Source organism: Dromiciops gliroides, chromosome 3 (assembly GCF_019393635.1).
Source record: "Dromiciops gliroides isolate mDroGli1 chromosome 3, mDroGli1.pri, whole genome shotgun sequence".
Lineage (NCBI taxonomy): Eukaryota > Metazoa > Chordata > Mammalia > Microbiotheria > Microbiotheriidae > Dromiciops > Dromiciops gliroides.
This window is the reverse complement of record NC_057863.1, coordinates 557,468,877-557,494,754: the sequence shown is the minus strand read 5'-3', so window position 1 is coordinate 557,494,754 and position 25,878 is coordinate 557,468,877. Positions and strand designations below refer to the sequence as shown.

The following is a 25,878-nucleotide window of genomic DNA, read 5'->3' as shown; positions in this document are numbered from 1 at the left end:
ATAATCCAAGTCTTTGCAGAAAGCAGTTACATAAGAGAAAAAATAAGGACCTGGTTATGGTATTTCTTCAAGGTCAATAACACTGATGAAGATAAAAGTTACACTGAGATAAAGAAAGCAGGCTCACTTCGTGCATCTGTTTTTTCAGCTTCACTCTGAGATAACTCATCTTTTGCATCAGTGCTTCCTTCAACGCCATGTCTTTCAAAAAACTTCACATCTTGGTCGTTTATTTCATCATTTTCTTCAACTTCATATTTCTGCAGTCCTGCTAAAAGTGACACTGCTGACAAATGAGCAAACCTGGAGACAAAAAAATCACAAGCTGGTGTGATTCAAGATCCTCCTCATCACAGTAAGAACTGTTAAGTAACTAAACAAAATTTAAGGTTCTCTGCCTGACTACCCACCAGTAAACCAACCAAAAAGAATAACAAAGATAAAGTATAACAATCAATGACAATTTGAAGTGGATCAGATGATGGAAAGCATAAACAGTTACAGTATACTTAAGGTCAAATACTGTTTCCACACCTTTATAGACACAATGATCACTGGGAAAAAATATTCCAATGCACTAATCACAAGATATAGTGTTTGTGTTAGTTTGCCCCCCCAAATAAATATATGAAGTATTAACTTATAGAATACCTTCAGTCAGCATGTAGAACAAAAAACAAGTGCACTTGGACAACAGCAGACAACCAGAAAGACAGTTATTAATTCTTTCTACTCCCTACTTTTTGCCATCCTAGATAGTAGATGTACTTCAAGTAGCTCTGGCCCCACTTTTGTAACATTCAAATCTCAATTTTTTCCCCATTCAGTCAAAAGGATTCTGTGTAATTTTAAAACTTATAAGAAGTAGAATAATATACTTCCGTGTAGTTAGTGTGATAGGATTATAGTACTCTAGAGTTAGAAGAGACCTTCCAGTTGTAGGTCATCTAGTTCAACCTCTTCATTTTACATATTAACACATTAAGATCCAAAGAGCTGGAGTGATTTACCCAAGGTCAAATAGGTAGAAAGTAGCCCAGCCTTCCATTATTTCCCTATCCCTCCTCTTAACCCCATCCCATCTCTCCACCATTTTATCCTGCAGTATTCTATTTCATTCTGGGAGTCACGCTGGAGTAATATCAGAGGAGGAAGGCCAGAACACTAAATAAATTTGAAAACATGTCAGATGAAGATTAATTGAGTTTAACTATGTTTAGGCTAGAAAAGACTTGGGGATATAGTTCCTTACATATATAGTTGTTGGTTACATATGTAGTTTGTTGACTGAATGGAAGGACAAATATAGGGGAGAAATCATTTAGGATGTGCCTTTTTATAATATCTCCAAATGGGGGGGGGGGGAGAGGTGAGTATAGTTCCTATGTGTGGATAACTAATAAATCAAAATGAGTCACTATAATTTGCTTGGTTTCAGTTATTTAAGTAAATGTAGACAATTATAAAAATGTAGTTTCATTAAGGGGATCTGTTTTTGTCAGAGTAGCCATAATAAGCCACTGATGAGACTAACCAGTAGCTTCTCTGCCAATGGCTATATAGAACAATGTCACTTGCACAAAGTTGAGTCCTCACCAGAGGAAGGTTGTCATGGAAAAAGTTGTAGGAAAGCAAACTCTTGGGAGCAATGAATATTACTGACTCACTAGCTAAACTGTCTCTAGGCTCAGGTATGTATCCTAATTACAGCAACTTCCCAGTTGCCTTTCATTTTAGATCTTTCCAACTTCTTAACAGTTCAATTTCCTCTATTTTCTATTCCAAGCTAAGAGATTGGACTTAAGTTCTAAAAGACTTTTTTGGGTTGTGTGGTTATGTTCATTTTTCACTCAGTGGCATTTTGCTTTTAGGTCAAAAGTACAGAATCTTGTACTTCAATTGAATCTTGTATTTCAATTGAAATGAAGATTAAACAGGTGAGAGTTATTTGTGGTTGAGGAGTTTCCACCATCTGCTCTCAGTCTCTGTGATTTTGACTAATATGACTGTTATCTCCTGACCTTAACCTTGAAAAGGGAAATTAGTGTGGCTGACTTAAGAAAAGAAATCAAAAAGAAAGGGAGGTGCTTCCAAGGTTAAATGTTTTGATATTTTACCTCCAGATTACCAGCTCAATTTAATACCCCTTAATCAAAAATGGCAGATGCAAGTTTCCAAATTATTTTTGAAAAATCTTTTGGAAAAAAAAAAGAAAAATATATGTACAGGTGCAAAGGAGTAAGAATCTACTCCAGTACTAATCATACCACTTTTGATCTAAAGTTTTTTTAAATAGGACAAGAGACCAACTGCAATAGCAGTCACCATTAAGCTATCCCCTGGAGGCTTATTATATAGAACTGCAACTTATTCAGGGCAAATCTTTTAACTTGGAATTTTACATCCCATCCTGCAACTTGTATTCTAAATCCTTTGTTATAACTATTTCTTCAGTTCCACAAAAAGTGGCCGGAAAGGCCTTCTATAACAAAGCATTTCATTAATTCTCCTTTCTCAAGGGAAAATAGATAGAAGGAGGACAGGGTGGGGAAAGAGTTTGCTGGAGGACTTTTGTGTAAACTAGTACATTGTTTTTCCCAGAGAGATAATGCTATCCAATTCTAAAAAGTAGTAAAAAGAATGAAGTTAAGAATGGGGGGGGGGGGAATGCAGAGGAGTAGGGCAGCTAGGTGGTACAGTGAATAGAGCACTGGTCCTAGATTCTGGAGGACCTGAGTTCAAATCCAGTCTCAGACACTTAACACTAGCTGTGTGACCCTGGGCAAGTCACTTAACCCCAACTGCCTCACCCCCCCAAAAAAAAATAATGCAGGGGAGCAAGAGAAGAAATCTAGGTAGCTTTCCAGACCTATTATATGACATTTCAAAGTATAATTTCATTGGTTAAGTGTCATTAATTCTCCAAACTTCAAATGTACTTATACCCAAATCCAAGTATTAAAATATACTTCAACACAAGCATATATGATTTTTCACACCAACAACCCGTCACACTAGAAGATAACTGAGTAGGGAAGGAGGAGGAGGATGTAGCACTATAAGGTTGGCAAAGAGTGTTAAATATATTATCTCATATGATAGTCTCATTCTTCTTAGTACAAGTTATCTGTTAGCTTTGAGGAGTACAGAGGAGAACAAATATAAAATTTAGAGGTAAAAAATCTCTAAAATAGGTGGTCTTGACTACTTCTTAGCTGTGTCAGCTGCAGTCTCCCCATCGTTGTTGGTAATGTTAACATCAGCTCCCGCTTCAATCAGCCACTGCAAACATTCTATGTGACCTTGGCCAGCAGCTAAAGTAAAACAGAAAACATACAGAGAGGCAATTACTGATTACTGAATCCAACTGAACCTTAAAGTTGTGCTTCCACTCATGTACCTGTACAAACAAGCAGCTATGCATTCTTTTCTCCTACAATGTGAGAACCTTCTCTAAAACCTCATTGTGCTGGGAAGATGACCCCGGATTCTCAAAGGTTTTGCCAACTGTACAAGCCCTAGCAAGTCCTGCTACACTAAAGGGGTTTCAGGTATAAGCCTTGCCTCTGATGATGAGTCTGACCTCCAGAAACCAGCAAAGCAAGAAAAGTGTGAGAAGGCTGATCACTGCAAAGTTGACAATCAGGTGATGGCATGTAGTATTGGTTCTGTACACAAAATATATTGAAGCATGCCTACTAAGGCATGGAAAATTTGCAGTCTTCACTAATGGAGGTAGCTTCCACATCTATAAAATCATGGGGTTTTTTGAAGTACTCAACATGGCATTCAAAGCTCTGGAAAATCGTGTTCCATGTTACCTATGCAACCCTCTATTCTCAAAACAACCCATCCGTACCTCTTTCACATAATTGGTTTCACCTCTGCAACTTGATATATACTATTTTTTTTTTTTAGTGAGGCAGTTGGGGTTAAGTGACTTGCCCAGGGTCACACAGCTAGTAAGTGTTAAGTGTCTGAGGCCGGATTTGAACTCAGGTACTCCTGACTCCAGGGCCGGTGCTCTATCCACTGCGCCACCTAGCTGCCCCTATACTATTTTTGCCACCTGAAATGACTTAGTCTGTTTTGTCTGTGAAGCTGGTTGTTGATCAGTTGAGTCCCCTGTATCCAATGGATGTCATAACAGATGATGGGATGGTAATGTGTTAACATCCCAAGTGTTCCTTTGCAAAGGATGAATGTCTCTCTGATTCAGCTGGAATTGAGCAAAGCCACTGGATTTGGAAAAAACTGGCCATACCCCTGCATGGCTATACACAGTTAACCTCTATACACTGCTAAGCCCTGTTATGGGGGAAGGACAAATTGGGTTGGGACTGCAGCTTAAGAACCAACAGTTAGAAGAACCTGAGCCCTGAAAAAAAATCCATTGCTCTAGGGTAAAGAGAGAGGGGCAGCTAGGTGGTGCAGTGGATAGAGTGCTGAGCCTGGAGGCAGGAAGACTCATCTTCATGAGTTCAAAATCTGGCTCTGCCTCAGTTTCCTCACCTGTAAAATGAGCTGGAGGAGGAAATGGCAAACCACTCCATTACCTTTGCCCCCCAAAAGCCCCAAAATGGGCTCACGAAGAGTCAGAAACAACTGAAATGACTGAACAGCAACAAAAAATAAGAGGGGATTTCTCTCTCCTTCCCTTCTCATCATTCATGGAATCTCACAGTGGGACAACTTGCCCAGGAAACCCTCTGTACAGCAGGTGGAGAATTTGGCAGTTTCAGGTAGTTGTGGAGGAAACCCCTGCACATATACTACAGAGTAACAAGGCGGAAAACAGAGCTGTTTCCCTCCCACCATCCCCATAGACCATGTCAATTTGAAGCACAGCTACTCAATAAGTAGGAAATATCACGTCCAGAAAGTGGTGGGGAAACATACTCTCCAGACACAGACACTAAAAAGAGGAAGTCAATTCAAGAAACAGGACCTCTGAAAGTAGAAAAGAGAACCATCTATGGACTTAAGAATCATCCCCTGAAAATCAAGAGGAGGGTTACAGAGAAGTCCAGACCTAGGGCTCTTCCTCTACTGTTGGCTCACAACCTGAACTCCAAAAATAGCCAACTACCTGGAAGCTTTGGCTACTTAGCATCATTTTTTGCTGCAGCAAAAAATCAGAAACAAAGTAAATGTCCTGCAGTTGGGAAAGGTTAAATGGTGATATGAGAATGTAATAGAATATTATTATGCCATGAGAAATAGCAAAATATGAAAATATAAATATGGGAAGTTTTTGCAAACTGATAAAATGAGCAGAATTAGGAAAAATATAAGCAATTATTACAATAATAGAAAGAAAAATAACATAAAAATACAAATGAACTCTGGATAAATACGATAACTAATAATGAATCCAAAAGTCAGATGATTATGGTTGATGAATACATAACACAAAACTGACCTGGTTACTATATGAGTTAGGGTTTGTTTGTTTTTGTTCAAAGGAAGGGTTCCAAAGGAAAAATGGGAGGATATAATTCTTAGGTAAAAAATATAACAACATTAATAAAGGGCTTTTTTGGGCTTTTTATTCATGCCATACTGTAAATAACCAATCTAAATAGAGGTTGAATAAAGCATACAAAGAGATTCCCTTTGGGCTTGTAGCTGGTCATATGTACTTACATGAGTCAGTACTGAAGGGGGTTGGCACTTTGAAATGAGAAGACAATATTCTTATTAGTTGTTGAACAGGAAGAGCTGATGACTCGGTGGGTGTTTGTTTTTTGGTTTTTTTGTTTTTTTTTTGCGGGGCAATGAGGGTTAAGTGACTTGCCCAGGGTCACACAGCTAGTAAGCATCAAGTGTCTGAGGCCGGATTTCAACTCAGGTCCTCCTGAATCCAGGGCCAGTGCTTTATCTACTGTACCACCCAGACGCCACTTGGTGGGTCTTTAAAAAAGGAGTGACTACCCCTAGCATTCTCTTCCTTCAACCCTCCAGGTGGCATCTAGAGCTTTCCACAGACCACAGAAGGACAGCTCACCCTATTCCCCACTTATTATGGAGCCATGAGAACGTGGCAGCCAACCAATGTCCTGCCTAGGTGATCCTGATCCTGAGGTTTTAGCTGCTCTTTCCTCATCTTAGGTGAATGAATATTGACCCCAAAATAGACATATCCGGAATGAGTTCAGTGGCCCCATGTCCTTTCTCAGGAATTCAATGATTGGAAAGGGGAGATCTCACCAAAGATACTCCAAAGCATCTTAGAAAAGGTGACCACTAGCAGAAGGATAATCCCAGTACCTGATATAATTGTGATTGTCATAAAACATCTACAACAGAATCAGAGAACATTGTACACAGTAACAGCAATATTGTACAATGATCAACTGTGAATGACAGTTATTACTAGCAATACAAAGATCCAAGACAGTTCTGAAGGACCTACAAGGAAAAATGCTATCTACCTCCAAAGAAAGAACTGAAGGAATCTGAATGCAGATCAAAGCACACCATTTTTTACTTTCTTTATTTTTTGTTTTTTTATTACCTGTTTTCTTTCCCAACATGGAAATGTGCATGACTGCACATGTATAACCTATATTAAATTATCTTCCATTTCAATGATGGGGGAGAGAATTTGAATCTCAATTTTTTTAAAGTTAAAAAATGTTTTTACATTTAATTGGAAAAAAATAATAAAACATCTGCAACAAGGGGTCTAGTTCAGAGCCAAGGCGAAATGTGGAATGCCGCTTTGGGAGTCACACAAACTGCTAGTTTCATGTTCCAATGTTTATGATAGACTCCTGGCAGATTTTAACAGTAGTGATGTTATGTTATTGATTGGTTAAATCTTGTCAATGTGTGATGTGAATCTTTTGTGTCTATTTGCATTTATTTTCTGAATGGTACATAGATATCTGTCCCATACCTGATTCACATTATAAATTTAGTACTTTTCTACTTTACCGTTTTTAGGAAGACCCTAGACATAAGCTAAAACCCAAGTTAAAAGTAATTATTCCCTCCAGAGTTAGATATAAGGAACCTAAATCTGTTTGTTAGAGAGCATTCTCCCCAAAGACTGACCCCATAATGAACTGTTTGTAGGTCTAGAGTAGATGGGCTTCTTAGCATTGAAGGAAGCAGGTTTTAGACCTGGCACAAGTTTTTACTGTTAGACTAGGAAGAGACAGACCACACACCATAGAACCTCAGTCAGAATCACAGAAGAATATGTCATATGATATGTTGAAAGACTTGCAACCAAGAATAACCTATGCTCCAAGGTTGAGCATATTCTATAGGGGAGGGGAAAAATTAATTTTTAACATAATCGATGACTTCCCAGAATTCTTACTAAGAAAACCAGAACTGGGCAGAGACTTCAAATGGGAAACATAATGAACCAAAGAGACTTTTAAAAAAATTAAAAATTGTTTTTTCTTCCAAAGAGACTTAAGAAAAGGCAAACAAGTTTGGAAAACTTGGAAGGACTAAAGTAGGAATCAGATGTTTACATCCTAAAAAGGGAAGTAAAAACTATCTCTAAAAGTTAATGAAGTGGGGGGGGGGGGGCGGGACAGCTAGGTGGCTCAGTAGATAAAGCACCAGCCCTGGATTCAGGAGGACCTGAGTTCAAATATGGTCTCAGACACTTGACACTTACTAGCTGTGTGACCCTGGACAAGTCACTTAATCCTCATTGCCCCGACCCCCTAAAAAAGTTAATGAAGGCCACAAAAAACAAACAAAAAAAAACTTTGGGGGCAGCCAAGTGGCGCAGTAGATAAAGCACTGGCCTTGGATTCAGGAGAGCCTGAGTTCAAATCCAGCCTCAGACACTTGACATTAGCTGTGTGACCCTGGGCAAGTCACTTGACCCTCACTGCCCCGCCAAAAAAAAGCAAAAAAAAAAAAAGTTAATGAAGGAACAAAAAGAAATCAGCTACCAGCTTTGGTATCAAAAAACAAACAAACAAACAAACTCATGAAGGAACTCTTCTAAAAAAGGATAGAGGAGGAGAAGAGAGGTACTTAAGGATATCATATAATTGAGATGCTACAGGGCAATTTTATTGAAGCATAGGGAAACTAAGAACTTTACTTGTATCTGGACCAAATAGGGAAACTTGTAAAAAATTAATAAATTAAAATAATAGAAACAGAAATATAGTGGAGGGGGACTGCACAAGGAAAAGGATGGGGAGAAGAGAGGAGTAAGAGGAAATGTAGTGAGGGAAGATGTGGCCTCCAGAAGTGGTGGTAGAAGATGAACTATTTTAACATGATTTGATGGAATAAAAGACAAATTTACTAATTATAACCATGAACACAGTGGGACAAACATCCATTAAATGAAGGCCAGTAGTAGGATGAATTATAAATCAAAACCCAACATTTTGTTGATTACAAGAAACACTAAAAATACAAAATTTGAATTAAAATGAGAGATTGTAATAGAATTTGTCATATCAATAAATAATAATTAGATGATCAATAAATATTTAAGTACCTGTTGTGTCCCAACCACTGTGCTAAGCATTGTCTCAATAGAAGTCAAAAAGCAAAATCAGGAAACAATTTTAGATAAGGCAGCAGGAAAAACAGATATGGTTAAGAGACAAACAGGAAAACTTTAAGACACCATTGATAATTTAACAATATCAAAATTAAATTCATTAAATGACACTGAGTCTAAGTATTTAAAGGATAAGCTAACTAAAGGAAATTAATTACTGGAAGACCTAGATAATAAGTCAATAACTGTTGGGGACTTTTTTTTTTGGTGAGGCAATTGGGGTTAAGTGACTTGCCCAGGGTCACACAGCTAGGAAGTGTTAAGAGTCTGAGGCTGGATTTGAACTCAGGTACTCCTGACTCCAGGGCCGGTGCTCTATCCACTGCGCCACCTAGCTGCCCCCTGTTGGGGACTTTTTTAGACTTGTAAACAGGAAAGAAGTTAAAGTAAAAAAGAATATTAGAAAAATTGAATATAATATACCTCTGGTGATATCTGAATGGAGATCATAAGGCTTATAGTGGAGAACCTTCATAAAAACTGACTTTGTAGGGGCAGCTAGGTGGCACAGTGCATAGAGCACCAGCCCTGGAGTCAGGAGGACCTGAGTTCAAATCCAGCCTCAGACACTTAACACTTACTAGCTATGTGACCCTAGGCAAGTCACTTAACCCCAATTGCCTCACCAAAAAATACCAAACAAACAAACAAAAACCTGACTTTGTGCATAAAGAACACTGTAGAAAAAGGAGAAATATATACATATATTTATCAAACCTGTGATTAGGTTGGTTAGCAAAACTCTTGGTGAGGAAACACCTCTATCAATGTAGATCAGCCACAGCTCTGTAATTTAATCTTAAGAGAGTTAACTAAGAGGGCAAGTGATTTACCCAAGATAATATATCCTACATGTGTCTGAGCAAAGACTTAACCCAGCTCTTTAGACTCTGAGGTCAGCTTTCTATCAGCTATGTCACAGTGCTTCTCCAAAAAAGAAAAAAATAGCACATCTTTTACATATCATAATACAAAAAAATTGTAACCAATAAAGGAAATATGAACAAAATTCAGAAGTAAATGGAAACTAAATAATTTAATCCTAATAATATATATGCATATATATATATATATATATATATATTTTTTTTTTGCAGGGCAGTGGGGGTTAAGTGACTTGCTTGGGGTCACACAGCTAGTGTCAAGTGTCCGAGGCCGGATTTGAACTGAGGTACTCCTGAATCCAGGGCCGGTGCTTTATCCACTGCACCACCCTGATCCTAATAATATTTCTATGAGTTCTACTCTGTGCCAGCACTGTGCTAAGTGCTTTACAAATTTTATCTCATTTGATCCTAAATAATTAATGGACCAAAGAACAAACACAGACACAATATTCATCATATATGGGGAAATCATAATGAGAAAACAAGCCAAAATTTCTGGAAAGCAGCTAAAGCAGTCCTTAGGAGAACATTTATATTTCTAAATACATAACAACAAAAGAGAGAAGTGATCAATGTACAGAGCATAGAATAAGAACATCAACAAATTCAAAACACCTAAACAAGCACAAAAGTAGGAATTCCAAAAATAAAAAAGGAAATTTGAGAACAAAGACTGAAATAATAAATGGAATTAAGAGTTATTTATAAAATGAACAATAAAATAAGCAAATCATTAGTTGATTTGATCACAAAAGAAAATCATTAATCATCCAAACTATTTGGTACTACTTAAAAAAAAGAAAAAAGCATATCAGTTAAACAAATTAGATTAATAAGACTATAAAACAAACACAGAAGACTAATGTTTGACAAACCCAAGAACATAAAACTACAGGGGTACAGAATCTCTATCCGACAGGTATTTCTAAGAATACTGTAAAGCAGTTTGGCAGAAAATGGATCCACATTTGTACCATCTGCTACAATAAGCTACAAATTGATATGCAATTTAAATATAAAAGCTCTCATCATAAAAACATGTAGATGAGAACAGAAAGCAGTATATTCCAAATCTATGGTTAGAGGTAGAATTCTTAATCATGCAAGGAACAGAGTCAGTGAATGAATGAATGAATGAATGAATGAACGAACAGATGGATGGATGAATGGATAGATGGAAGAAGGAATAAAGTGAATGAATGCATGAAAAATTATTTATTATTATTTACTTTTACTGTAAGCAAAGTACTCTGCTAAGTGCTGGGGATACAAATAGAAAAGACAGTCCTTGCTCTCAAAGAGTTCACATTCTAATGGGGGAGGCAACACATATGGAAGATTTCAGTTCAAAGTCAGATGGGAAGGTCCCATGGTCCTTTGTATGCAGCCACCAAGGAGATAGATGGTAATGCCTCTTCTCTATGTCATTTCTATTGATAAAATTGTATCTGTTTTTGAAGTTGAGCCATCTGACAATGCTAAGGACTTTGATAGCCAGAACTTTCCTTTTTATGGGTCTTCAGTAGCTGGAGCTGCAACACCTGCAGGAGAAATTGCCAGGCTGCATCTCACAGGGCTGCTTCTCTGGATAATGGCTAGAAGAATTGATATTCCTAAGACTCTTGATCAGTATCTCAGACTCTCTCCAGTGGAATCTGATAGCAGATAGTGATCAAGATGGTGGTGGTGGTTTGATATGCCATAGTTATAAAAGATAAAAGAGAATTTCATTTATGTAACATGAAAAGGGTTTTTATGAATAAAATCAATGAAACTGGTATAAGAAGGGAAATTCACTAGGGGAAAAATAATCTTTGTACCAAATATCTCTAATGAAAGTCTGATATATAGGGATTTGATAAAAGTGTATAAGATCCAAAGCTATTTCCTAATAGATAAGTGGTCAAAGTATACAAATAGATTTCAAAAGAATAAATTCAAAATATCAACCATATGAAAAAATGTTTCAAATCACCAAAATTAAGAGAAGTGCAAATAAAATAGTATTACAGTTTGTGAGTGATATCTTCCCCACCCTTTAGATACGTGATTTAACTGTGGTAATATTAAGTATTATATGAGACAAATAGTGATTAAGTATTCTTTTTTTTTTAAGTGAGGCAATGGGGGTTAAGTGACTTGCCCAGGGTCACACAGCTAGTAAGTATTAAGTGTCTGAGGCTAGATTTGAACTCAGGTACTCCTGACTCCAGGGCCGTTGCTCTATCCACTGTACCACCTAGCTGCCCCCGATTAAGTATTCTTTTATCTCTTTAGTTAGTCAGTGTGGATATTATGTCACTTGTTCTTTATGTGTTCTGAATATTTTTCAGTGGCTTAAGCTAATGCAGTACTTGTAAACTTGTCTCTTGACCATTGTTTCTCTTCATTGTGGTTACATGTTCAACCAAGAATCACATCAGCTTGATTATAATATCCCTTTTTTAAAAGGTGCATTGTGGTTAACTACAACACTAGAAATAGTGTCTTTTAAGCTGAAGGATCCAATCAGCATTGAGACTCAGGACCATAGCATTCTGTGACACAATATGTGACACAGTCTGGGCCGGATCACAGAACTGACTGGGTGCCAGTCACATTTGGTGATTCTGTCACTGTCACTAAATGCTCATGTGTATGATTTATTGGTGACCATGTTTCAATGTACTCCTTCTGTACTATTTGCAATCTGCTCCAAGGGTGCAATGGGAGGAGACTGTAGTATAAAACCACCGGGATCCCTATACTCGGGGTCTTGGGTCCCAGACCTAAGACTGGCTCTATTGTGAGACAGGTACGAGGGTAAACCTATTTTCTACAGATTGGATACTTTGCTGTTTCTTTTCTTCATCGGACTTAAAAATTTTTGTGATGAGTTTCAGCTTACATTCACCAAATTCTTAAATATAATAAAATATGGAAATAGACAATATTGAAGGGGATATATGAAGACAAAGAATACAATATTGATGGAACTATGAATTTTCCCAAGTATTCTGGAAAGTAATTAGGAAACATGTGGGGCAGCCAGGTGGCACAATGGATAAAGCACTGGCCCTGGAGTCATGAGAACCTGAGTTTAAATCTCACCTCAGACACTTGCTAGCTGTGTGACCCTGGGCAAGTCACTTAACCCCAATTGCCTTAAAACCTCCGGGGCCATCTCCAGTTGTCCTGATCTATATCTTGCCATTGGACCCAGATGGCTCTGGGGGTGAAAGTGAGGTTGGTGACTTTGCACAGCCCTCCCTCACTTAAATCCAAATTCATTGCAAGTGATGATATCTGTCATGGTCCTCTTCAAGAATGAAGGACAAACAACAAGGAAACATGAGAAAAGTCACTTTTGACTTTTTTAGTTTTTGTGTGTGATAAAAATAGTTTTTGACCCAGTGATCTCACTACTGAGTATTTACTCCAAGAAGATTAAAAAAAAACAAAAGGTCCCATATATAACAAAATATTCTTGACTTAACTCCTGGTAACAAAAAAATGAAAACAAAGTGGGCACCCATTAATTAGAGAACAGCTAAATAAATCGTGTTATATGAAAATAATGGAATATTATTATGCCATAGGAAGGGACAAATATGAGGAATTTTTTAAAAAACACAGAAAACCATCATCTATTAAGTGCAGGCTACATGCCAGGAATTGTGCTAAGCACTAGAAATACAAAGAAAGGCAAAAGACAAATCCTCCTCCAAAGAAGTTCACAGTCAAGTAGTGAGGGACACGACATGCAAACAACTGTGTATAATCAAGATGGATGTGGGATAAATTTGAGATAATCAACAAAAGGAAAGCACCAAAATTAAGGAATATCAGGACAGGCTTCTTGTAGAAGTTAGGATTTTAACTGAGGCTTGAAGGAAGCCAGGAGGTGGAGATGAGGAAGGAGATAATCCCAAGTATCAGGATATAGCCAAGGAAAATGCTGGACTCTGGAGATGAAGTATGTGGTGTGAGGAAGAGCAAGGAAGTCACATGTCACTGAATCAGAGGACATGGCAGTAAGACATAAGACTGGTAAAGTAGGAGGGGGAAGGATTACAAAAGGCTTCCAATTCCTAACAGATGATTTTACGTTTAATCCTGGGGGTGACATGGAGCCACTGGAGTTTAGAGAATAGGGAATAACATGGTCAGATCTGAACTTTAAGAAGACTAATTTGAAAGCTAAGTGGAGGCTGGAGTGGAATAGGAAGGCATTTGAGACAAGGAGACCAACCAGCAGGCTAATGGCAACAGTCTAGGTGTGAAGTTGTACAGCTAGGTGGCACAAAAGATAGAGTGCTGGACCTGGAGTCAGGAAGACTCATCTTCATGAGTTCAAATCTGGCCTCAAACACTACCTGTGAACCCTGGGTAAGTCACTTACTTTTGTTTGCCTGTTTCCTCAACTGTAAAATGAGCTAGAGAAGGAAATGACAAACCACTCCAGTGTCTTTGCTAAAGAAAGCTTAAATGGGGTCACAATGAGTCAGACACAACTGAAACAACTGAACAACAACAAAATGTGTAAGGTAATGAGGGCCTTCACCAGGGTGGTAGCAGTGTCAGATAAGAGAAAATGACTTATATAAGAGGTGTTACAGCTAAAATCAATATGATTTGGCAACATATGGTATTTGGAGCATGTGAGACAGAGAGGAATTAAAGATGATACCTAGGTTGTAAGTCTGGGTGACTGGGAAGATAGTGGTGTCTGAAGAGTAACAGGGAAGTTCAGTTTTGGGAGTAAAGAAAATGAGTTCAGTTTGGGACATGTTGAATTTAAGATGTCTGTATGATATCAAATTCAAGATGTCCAACAGGCAGTTGTACATGGAAGTTGGAAGGCAGAGGTTAGGTCTGTATAAGTAGATCTGAGAATTATCAATATGGAAACGATTGTTGAATCTATAAGAGCCAATGAGATTGCCAAGGAAAATAGAATATATGGGAAAAGGGGCCCAAAACAGAGCTCAAGGGGATACCTACCCTTAGTGAGCATGACTTGGAGGAAGATCCAGCAAAGGAAACTGAGAAGATGTCAGACAGGTAGAAGAAAAACCAGGACAGAATTGTATCACTGAAACCTAGAGAGAAGAAAGTATCAAGGAGTAGAAGTTGCTTATGTCAAAAGCTGCAGGGTTCAAGAATGATGAAGACTGAGAAAAGACCATTTGAAATTAAGAAGTCATTGGTAACTTTGGAGAGAGCAGTTTTGCTTAAATGATGAGTTCAGAAGCCAGAGTGTACAGAGTTATAAAGAGAGAAAAAAGGAAGTGGAGGCACTTGTAGATGATCTTCCCAAGTTTAGCCACAAAAGGGAAAAGAAATATGAGACAATAGCTAATTAGGATAAATGGATCAAGCAAAAGGTTTTTTGAGGATGGAAGAGACATGGACATGCTTATAAGCAGTAGGGAAGTAGTTAATGGGGAAAGATTAAAGATAAGTGAGAGAATAGGGATGATAGAGAAGGCAATCTGCTGAAGGAGATGGGGTGGAATGGGATCATTTGTGCAAGTAGAAGAGTTTGCCTTGTCAAGGTAAAGGGCTACCTCATTATGTAAAACGAGTGAAAGGAAATAGTGGCAGAAGGCATCTGAGCAATGTGAAATGAGGAGAGGAGGAGTTCTCAACGAATGGTCTTAATTCTTTCATTGAAATAGGAGGCAAGGTTCTCAGCAAAAAGAAGTTAGTGAGAAAAGGGAGAGTCAGATGAGATAAGTACTATGATGAGTGGGATAGTGAGAAAATGAGGGAGCTATAAAAGGATTGCCCTGCCACAGAGAGAACTCAGTTAAAATTATGTAACATACCTTTGTACTGGATCCAAACAGCATGGTTTTATGATTTTTCTTCCAGCTTTGTTCAATAGAACATGAATAGGAGCAAAGGCTGCAAATGAAGAGAGTGATCTAATGCTGAATCTTTGGCAGGGCAATATTCATAACTGAATAATCGAGCAAGAGACTTGAGAGAAAAAGAGAGTGTAAAGGTGAATGGGTTCACCAAAGAATCAAGATGGGGAAAGGAAGAGAGTGTAACCAGTGGAGGGGTGATGACGTAGGGCAAAATTGAGCTGTCATGGAATTAGAGGTCATGGTGAGGATGGAGAGCAGGATTCACACAATAACTACAATAATGTAAACCAAAATAACACTAAAAGACAACTGAACTCATCTTAGTTGCGAGGAACACTCCACAGAACCAAGGATGGAAGATGTTCCTGCTCTTAGTAGAAACATGGAGGCATTACAGATGTAGAATGTAGCATACACTATTATGCTTCCTAACTTTTTCTCTGTTGCAAGAAAGGTTCAAGGTGGGGAGAGTATATCAGGAAAGACTGATTTCTTTTTTTTTAATGAAGAAATTTAAAAATTAAAAAAAAGCAGTTCATACCAAACTAATCTCATTTCCTTTTCTGATAGTTAAAAGAGTAGACTAAAAGAATGCTCTAAAAATAGGTCACTTGGATGTTGTCAAAGCATTTGATAAAATCTTTCACATTATTCTTGTGGAAAAGATGGATGTCTGAAGGCTAGACAATATAATTACATCAAATCCAAAAGGAATAATCATCTATTCAACACCTTCTAAATGGCAGATACTAATTTTTTTTAACAAATATTATCTCATTAGCACTTATAGAGGGTAGGGGCTATTATGCTATTATCCTCATTTTACTTGAGGAAACTGAGGCAGGCAGCTCTTAAGTGATTTGCCTTGCTCCTCCCTTTTAGGTGGGATTTTGTCCTTTTCCCACATTTACTGCATCTTTCCTCTCCTATGCCATGCCCCTGTACGTGGAGATTCTGGTATCTCCTCCTTCCTTTGTTCTACTGTCATAAATATGCAAACTTCTGTATAGACTGTGAACTCTTTGGGTTCCACATGCATGTTCATTTCTCTTATAATCTAGTTTTCACATAAATTTCATGAATTTGTAATTACCTGTTGACAAATCATACAGCTAAGAAGTATTTGAGGCTGGATTTGAACTCGAGGTCTTCCTGACTCCAGCTCTATCCACTGTGTCTTCAGCTGCCTCTAGTTGAGTCTCTAGACTCCAAGCCTGGCACACCATGGGCGCTTAAGAAATGCTCATTAATTGACCCAAAAAGTCGTCCTTAATTTATTGTTATCTACTTGGCCACAAGATGATGAAATTTTATTCAAAGCTGTTCACAATGACTGTCTACTATATCAAACCAGAGTGGTGATCTGTCCTGATGGAGGAAGGACCCACAATAGCAAAATCATAGATGCTTGAAGTGCTTGAAGCAATGACAAGAATTCACATTCTAGAACACTGAACAGCTTTAAAAAACACTTTCCTCAAAACAAGCCTAGAGGGAAGGCAGGAAAAATATTGTAATCCTTGTTTTATAGCTGAGACTCAGAGAAATTAACTCATTTGCCCAAGGCCACATGGACTTGAGCTGAGGCCTTCAGAATCCAAGACCAAGACCTTTCCATTGAATTTAATTAACATTTTAAAAAATATATTTTAATGTGTGTGTTTCTAAAGAATCCTAAGGCCAAATGCAGACATTCTGAAGGGAACATCTGTGACATTTATCATATTATGACTTATATTCAAGTTCTTTGTGTGCTAATTTTCCCCTATTAACTATCTGTATTAGTAATAATATTAATAACAATAATAAAAGAGTTCCTTGTCTTCAGTGAATCTCCAATGACATGAAAATGTCATTTAGGTTTGTAAAGTATAAGATTCTTAATATACACCAAAGAACCATAGACTTAAAGGCTTCAAATTCAAATCCAGGGCATTGAAACAATGGATAAAAGCAATAATGACAAATATCTTGGTAAGATACATGACATGTAAAGATATCACAGAGAAGGCTGTGGTTCCCCCTCCCCCATCACGTTCCTAATTATGCAGGCAACCTCTGATCTATACTGTCTCCTGTTGACCTTTTCTTCTATATTTGCCTAGAAATCTCCTCCTCGTATCCATGTTCTCCCACTCTCCAAGTGCCAATTACCTATAGGGGTTCCAACTCCTTTCCTCCCAATGTAGGACAGGTAGATTTTGCAAGCACCAAATCCCCTAGGACTCATCCAGTGTAAGGTCCTCATCATCCTTCACCCATCAGAACATTCATCAGTGAAACCCTCTCCCACCTCCAAAGTAAGACCTCTTCCCCTCCCTCCATCATCTTTTCAATCTTTCCTCTCTCCTCTTCACCAACTTTCCTGTAGATTCTTCTTTCTCTGATACTGGAGAAGTTACCTTCTTCTCAATACTACCCCTTGATTTTCCCCTGGCCTATCCCACACTCTTATCATCTTGCGCCCTGCCCCCATACTTTTCCATGTTGTAACGTAATCCCACCAAAGCAGCATTCACCTGTAGGGAGGGGAGCACCAGCTTCTGTCTATACTGTCTCCTAGCCACTTCTTCACTGTTACCTCTACCAGATTTCTGCCTTTACCCCTATATCCTTGTGTACATTTAGCAAGAAATCTTACTCCTCTCTTTGTTGTCACTCTGTTACTGTTATTGTCCTTGACTACCACATTTATTCACCTCTACTGCAGCAAATAATCTATTCAGTTCTGTCTTTCTTTCTAAAAAATGTTTCAAACTCTTCTTTATTATTGAATGTTCATCTTTTGTCCTGAATAGCTAAGCTCAAATTTGCAAAAAAGGTCACCATGGACTGCATATTGAGCTCCAATGATCTTCAGAACACATTATTCCATTAGCTTCTCTTTTTTGAGTGGGTAAAGAATAGCCTTGTGTTATTTGAATGCCCTATCCTTTGTAGTTGATGATCTTTCTCCTAATGGCTTGAATAATTTTGTCTTTCTGAAATGAATTGTGAAAGACACTATGTGTCTTTATATTTGCAGCTTTGGTTTTTTCTGAAGGTGATCTGTTAATTTTTTCAATTATAATTTCATTTTTATGTTTAGAAGTTCCAGACAGTTCTCTTCCATTATTTTCTTCACTGTGAAGTTAAGGTTTTATGTCCAATTGTGTTCTTTTGTAGACCTATAATATCTCTACACATCCTGTCTTCGAGATTAATGTTTTGCTGACATAGTGAGCAGATTTTCTTTTAATGGGTTTTTGTTTGTTTTTGCTTCTCTTCTTCTAGGTTGTCTTTCATTTTTGGTTATTTGTATTACTAATCTATTGTTCTCTCTTTTGTTTCTTTGGTGAGGCTTGTCATTGTACATTACAGTGTTTCTACTCTGCCCACTATTTTTGCTGTGTAGGTCATAAATTCTGCTCTCATAATTCTCATTTCTCTTTTGAACCACTCAGGAAAAGCATATTGTAGTTCCATATTCTCAAATTCCACAGGGTCCTCTGTCTTATCAAGTGTTAGATCACTTTCCTTTGATTTTCAGTATTTATTCATAGATTCCTGGAGGTCATATTTCCTTCTGTTGTTACTGTTTTTTTCTGATGATTTATGTTTATGTTCACAATCTTTTAGTTTTCTTCCTTCTGAAATCTTTAGTAATTTCAGTCTTATTTTTCTTTTATCTTCCATATCACTCACTTCCTATTTCATCTCCTCTAATCACGGTTTTCTTGGATGCTGGATCTCCTCTCATGCTGAGCAATTCACCATTCACTAGCCTAGGTCACTGCCCCAATTGGCTACTGTTTTCTTAGCCTTAGACATGGCTGAGTCCTTAGGACAGTGTGCGCGCGCATGCGCACGCACACACACACACACAGAGTATGACTTGTCCCTATCCCTCTGTTCCTCAGTTCTTGGGCTCAGCACCAGAAGTCTGGAGCTTTGCACTGGCAGTTCTGCAGCATGTACAATTGCAGACTCTGGCAGGTTTTTGCTCCTGAAAGGCAGTGGCCAAAATGACTGTCAAGCTCCCAGAAAACTTCAGCAACATGAAACCAGGATTTCCATGGCACTGCAAAGAGGGAAGGGAGACTGTGGAGTAGGAGTGGGTTTTACCATAAGCTTATGTTTCATCCTTGGGTCTGCTAGTGTAATCTCACTGCTGGTAGCATAGGAGGTAGAAGATGAGGGTGCTGAGTTCAGGGTCAATAAAGGTTAGTTCATGGGTTTTAGGGTTGTTTTGTTTTGTTTTACCTTCTTTTGGATTCTGGGCATCCCAGACCATAAAGACATTTGAATTAGTTTTATCTTTAGCATATAATTTCTGCTTTGGAGAGGTCTGAGAGGTTATGGGGATCAGAGAGAATGTCTAGTCCTCTATCTTGTTGTTTCTGTGACCCAGAGGTCCCATCTCATAAAACTGTATAAATGACAATATAGCAAAATAGTGACTTGTCCCTGTACTGTTTCTATCTGAAACCTACTGAAAAAGACAAGAACAATATAACTTTGATGGATTTGAAATCTTCTAATGTGTATACATATATCTTTCATGCAGAAGATCACAAACCTTTCATATCTTCTAATTCCATGCAACTCTTGTCCATGTCCATCCACCAATCATCTACAGGGGTATGGTCTACACACTGGAAGCTTTTCTCTTGGTAACTTAATATCACACCTCCTTTTCTGGTCATAGTACTCATGTACAGAGCAATTTAAGATTTTCAAAATGCTCTTTGTTATAACTATGTGAATTTCTTAAGAGGCAGGGCTCACTATTTCATCCCCTCAAATGCCGAACACTGTTCTTTGAATATAGTTGGTGCTCAATAAATATAAAAATCAAATGCATTTACATATATAAACCTCACTATAAGTTATATGTAAACTAATCTATAACTTTATTTTGTAATCCAAAAAGTTATTTTACTTAAGCTTTACATAATCATCAGCGAGGAAAGTAGTGAAATTATTATCCACGTTTTATAGATGAGAAATCTGAGGCTCAGAGAGGTTAGGAGACTTTCCCAAGATAATATAACTAATATGATTCAACTATATAAGAACAGAGCCAGAATTTGAAACAAAGTCTTCTAACTCCAACTTTGGTATTCTTTATAACACAAATTCAACTGAATTATACCTTAGCTGAAATTTAAGCATTTTTGTAATCTGTAAAATCTTGTTGTCTTCCAAAAGTCTCAGAAAAATTAGCTTCTGGTTTCATTAGATTTTTGTAATGGGCAATTATTTAAGAATATCTAAATCAGCAACAATTTTAAGAACTATAAATGAAATGAGAAACATAGGAATAGAGCCAAAAAGGCAGAAAAAAATCAGGAACTCACCTGAGCTCTCCCAAATTCCCCTCCAAACAACTTTAAATAATGCCTCAAAAGAAATTCTGGAGTAGCAGAACCCACAAAAGGACAAAAGGGTGGTGTAAAACAATTTTCCAGCCCAAGACAACTTAGAAGATCAGCAGAAAAGGACTTTGGCACTGGGATGAGAGTGGAGTGGCTCAAAGAGGAAATAACATGCACACTCAGTGTTATTTCTTACCCTACAGAAAAGTAGGAAAGGAAGATAATGAGAAGAGTCGGGGGAGAAGAGAAATGCTGATAGAAGAGAGGGCAGACTGGTAGAGGCAGCAGTAAGAAGCAAAATACTTCCAAGAATGGACAGGGTGAAAGGAGAGTGAGTAGAATAAAGAATGGTAAAAATAAGATGGAGGGAAATAAAGTTAGTAATCATAACTGTGAAAAAATTTACAGCAAGTTTCTCTGATGAAGGCCTTGTTTCTCAAATATATAGAGAACTGAGTAAAATTTATAAAAAAGAGCCATTCCCCAACTGATAAATGGTCAAAAGATATGAAGAGGCAGTTTTCATAAGAAGAAATCAAAGCTATCTATAGTCATATGAAAAAATGCTCTAAATCAATATCAATTAGAAAAATGCAAATTAAAACAACTCTGAGGTACCACTTTACATCTATCACACTGGCTAATATAATAGAAAAGGAAAATGACAAATATTGGAGGGAATGTGGGAAAACTGGAAAATTAATGCACTTTTGGTGGTGGTGTAAAACTGATTCAACCACTCTAGAGACAATTTGGAACTATGCTCAAGGGGCTATCAAACTGTACATACTTTTTGATCCAACAATACCACTACTAGATCTATACAACAAAGAGATTTTTTTTTAAAGAAAAATAAAAAGGGAAAAGTGCTTATATATACAAAAAATATTTAGAGCAACTCTTTTGGTTGTGGCAAAGAATTGGAAATTGAGGGAATGCCCACTAACTAGGGAGCAGCTGAACAAGTTGTAGTATATAGTTGTGATGGAATACTACTGTGCTCTAAGAAAAGACAAACAGGATGCTCTCAGAAAAACCTGGAAAGACTTGCATGAACTGATGCAAAATGAAATGAGCAGAACAAGGAAAACACTGCACAGTAACAGCAATATTATACTATTATCAACTGTGAATGATTTAGATATCCTCAGCAATACAATGATCAAAGATAATCCCAAAGGACTTATGTTGAAAAATGCTATCCAGGGAAGGGAGGGAGAAAAATTTGAAATTGGAAATCTTATAAAAACAAAAGTTGAAAACTATCTCTACATGTAACTGGAAAATAATAAAATACTTTTATAAAAAAAAAAAAAAAAAAAGAAAAATGCTATCTATCTCCAGAGAAAGAACTGATAGAGTCTGAATGCTGATAGATCAAAGCTTACTTTTTTAAACTTTCTTTACTTTTCTTGTTGGTTTTTTTTTGGTATGTTTTCTTTCATAACATGACTAATATGGAAATATGTTTTGCATGAATGAACATGCATAACCTATATCAAATTGCCTGTAGTTTCAATGAGGGGGGAAGGAAGAGGGGAGAGAATTTGAAACCCAACATTTTAAAAAATGAATGTTAAAGTTGTTTTTACATGTAACTGTGGGAAAAATAAAATATTAAATAAATTTTTAAAAGAAATGAGAAACATAATTACTGACCTCTGTGTAGGAGAGTACATTCATTATCATCACGCTCATTAATATTAATTATTCCACTTTCCACTAATTTCTTAAGTACCTCCAAATCTCCTTTATAAGCAGCTGCATGACCCGGAAATGCTAAATCTATAGAAAAAATTAATAAAATGTCAAGAAAATGTTCAATATTTCAATACATATATGGTCTGCATATATTTGAAATTTTTCACAAAAAGGCAAAGAAGGAATTTGTTTATATGTGTGTATACACACATACATACACATATATGTACATATACACATATATAGGGTACACATATATACAAAAACTTATTATGGGCAGTAAAAAAAAAACAACCCAGAGCAGTCTAATGCACATAAGAACAGAGTGAGACTATTTTTCAGCAAAAGAGGGCAATTGTGATCACCTACTGACCAGGCTGAACAGCTCAGCACACAGTCCGGGCCCAGCCAGTAACAGACCATGCTTCCAGGGCCCATCAAAGTCTTCAGTGCCAGCAGCTTCTGAGGCTCCAATCATGGACTGTTGAGGGGGTTCAGTGATAGCCCAGGGTGAAGTGGAGGCAGTCTCTGCTGGAGTTGGGGCAAATCACCCTGGTTCTTAACCAGTGGGATGAATCGAGTGGTGGTGGCCCAGTTGGGGGGAGTGGGTGGGGGCACAGGCACACCAAGCTTCTGACCATAGAGAATCAGAGTTCAATCAGACGTCAGTTTCTTCATCAAAGAGAAAGTGGCCGTGGTTACTCACAGGCCAGGCAGGCTGAGAAGAGGCCCAATCACCCCCTGGGCCACACTGTAGCTCAAACAGTGTGTCCTGGAAGCAGCGCTACACTTTAAGAAGTTAAAAGCCAAGAAATAGCTGGCCAAGATGAGTAAGCAGAGAAAGCAACAGACCACCAAAAACTTCTTTGGGGGAAAGGTAGACCACAATACACCCTCAGAAGAAAAAGAAGAAAATAACAGGGTCAAAGCTCCAACATTCAAAGCTTCCAAGAAAAATATTAATTAGTCCCAGGCCATGGAAGCACTCAAAAGGGACTTTGAAGAGAAAGTAGGAAAGATAGAGGGAAGATTTAGAGAGATGGAGGAAAGAATGAAAATAGAAATGAAAACAATGAAGCAAAGTCATGAGAAAAAAGTCAACACTTTGAAAAGCGAAATGGGAAAAGAAATAGAAGAGCTTTTTCAAGAAAATAATTGCCCAAGAATTAGGATTGAACAAATGGACGCTAGTGACCTTATGAGAAATCAAGATAAAGGAAAGCAAATCCAACTGAATAAAAAATAGAGGGCAATATGAAATATCCCCTTGGAAAAACAGCTGACCTGGAAAACAGATCCAGGAGAGATCATTTGAAAATCATTGGACTACCTGAAAACCATGACCAAAATAAAAGCTTAGAAACCATCCTCCAAGACATTGTCAGGGAAAATTGCCCTGATATTCTGGAAGTAGACAGCAAAATAGAGATTGAAAGAATCCACTGATCACCTCCAGAAAGAGATCCCAAAAGGAAAACCTCCAGGAATATCACAGCCAAATTCCAGAGCTCCCAGGTCAAGGAGAAAATACTGCAAGCAGCTAGAAAAAAGGAATCCAAATACTATGGAGCTCCAATAAGGCTCTAGCAGCATCTACATTAAAGGACCAGAGTACATGGAATATGATATTCCAGAGGGCAAAGGAACTGGGACTACAGCCAAGAATCATGTACCCAGCAAAACTGATTATACTCTTTCAGAGGAAAAAGTGGGACTTCAATGAAAAAGAGGACTTTCATGAATTTGTGATGAAAAGACCTGAACTGAATAGAAAATTTGACTTTCAAATACAAGACCCTAGAAAAGTATAAAAAGGTAAACAGGAAAAAAGACTTCATGAGGGATATTAGAAGATCAAACTGTTTACATTCCTACATGGGAAGATAATACTTCGAACTCATAAGAACTTTATCAATAAGGAATCCACAGAAGACACAGGGCTGAACTGAATATGAAGGCATGATATCTGTAAAGCATTTATGTTTTGTTCTTTGTGAGGCAAACAGGGTGGGGTGTCTTGCATCTGGGACCGGATTTGGGCTTAAGGCCTCCTGGGTCGAGGGCTGGTGCTTTGTTCACTGTGCCACCTAGCTAATCCATGATGACATCTTTAAAATAGGGTTAAGTTGTAGGAGTAATAGACTGAGAGAAGAGGAGGGGGAGAGATAGTTTGGGGAGAGGTAGTTCACATAAAGGAAACAAAAAAAAAAAGCTTATAGAAGGGAGGGGAAGAGGGGGAAGGAGTGGGGGAGTGAGTGAACCTTAGCTCAAAGAGGGAATAACATACATACTCAAGTAGATATAGTAATATATTTTTGCCCTGAGGGAGGGGAAGGAGATGGGGGGAGGGGAAGAGAGGAAGGATTGAAGGGAAGATTGGGGGAGAGAGCAGTAAAAAGCAAAACACTTTAGAGTAAGGTTCTGCATTACTACACAAGTATGACATATTGAATTGCTTGATTTCATAGGGAGGGTTGAGGAGGGAGGGAGGAAGAAAAATTTAGAACAAAGAATTAGCTCAAAGACCTTAATCTCATCAGAGTGGGCTCAAGGAGGGAATAACATTCACACCCAATTGGGAGGAGTAATCTATTTAACCCTATAGGAAAGTAGGAGGGGAAGAGGATAAGGAGGGAAGGGTGAAAAAAGGGAGTGCATAGCAGGGGAGGGAACAGTCAGAAGTAAAACACTTTTGAGGAGGAATAGGTTAAAAGAAGATAGAAAATAGAGTAAATATCATTGGAAGGGAATAGGATGGAGGGAAATAGTTATGAGGATTGATTATAATGGCAAAACATATGGTACCTACTTTGCTGGGCTAATATGAAGAAAATTCTTTATCAAGTTTAAGGAACTATATACAGGTTATGATGTTTTTGCTTTTGGGGGGGGGAGGGTTGTGGGGCAATGAGAGTTAAGTGACTTGCCCAGGGTCACACAGCCAGTAAGTGTCAAGTGTCTGAAGCCAGATTTGAACTCAGGTCCTCCTGAATCCAGGACTGGTGCTTTATCCACTGTGCCACCTAGTTGCTCCTTTTTGTTTTGTTTTTGTTTTGTTTTTATACAGGTTATGATGAACAGGATACTATCAGAAAAACCTGGAAAGACCTACATGAACTGAAGCAGAGTGAAATGTACTATATACAAAATAACAGCAATAGCATAAGATGATCTGCTGGGAAGCATGTGATTATTTTCAGCAAGGCAGTGATCCAATATAATGCTGAAGAACTTATGAAAATTGCAATCCATCCACAGAGAAAGAACTGATAATATCTGAAAACAGATGGAAACAATTTTTTTTAAAAAATTTTTGTTTTTGACAATTCCTTAATCTGAAGTTTTGTTTTTTGAGTGTTTTCTCTCACAACCTAGCTAATGTGGGAATGTTTTCCATGAATACTCATGTATAACTTAAATTGAATTGCTTGTGGGTGGGGGGTGGGAAGGGAGGGAGGAAGAGAAGTTGGAACACAAAGTTTTTAAAAATTGATGTCAAAATTTGTTTGGAATTTTGGAAAATAAAA

At 37.8% G+C, this 25,878-nt stretch overlaps 1 protein-coding gene across 1 annotated transcript in view; it reads right to left on the bottom strand.

Annotated features, from left to right (window-relative positions):
- The window catches only part of ANKRD42 (ankyrin repeat domain 42), a 100,620-nt gene that overhangs the window by 25,732 nt on the left and 49,010 nt on the right, over positions 1 to 25,878 (bottom strand). The window contains exons 7-9 of the mRNA XM_043997131.1: positions 22,310 to 22,435; positions 3,209 to 3,314; positions 128 to 303 (exon numbers count right to left, since the gene is read on the bottom strand). Coding sequence (XP_043853066.1) covers positions 128 to 303; positions 3,209 to 3,314; positions 22,310 to 22,435 — 408 coding nt within the window. The remainder of the gene's footprint in view (positions 1 to 127; positions 304 to 3,208; positions 3,315 to 22,309; positions 22,436 to 25,878) is intronic.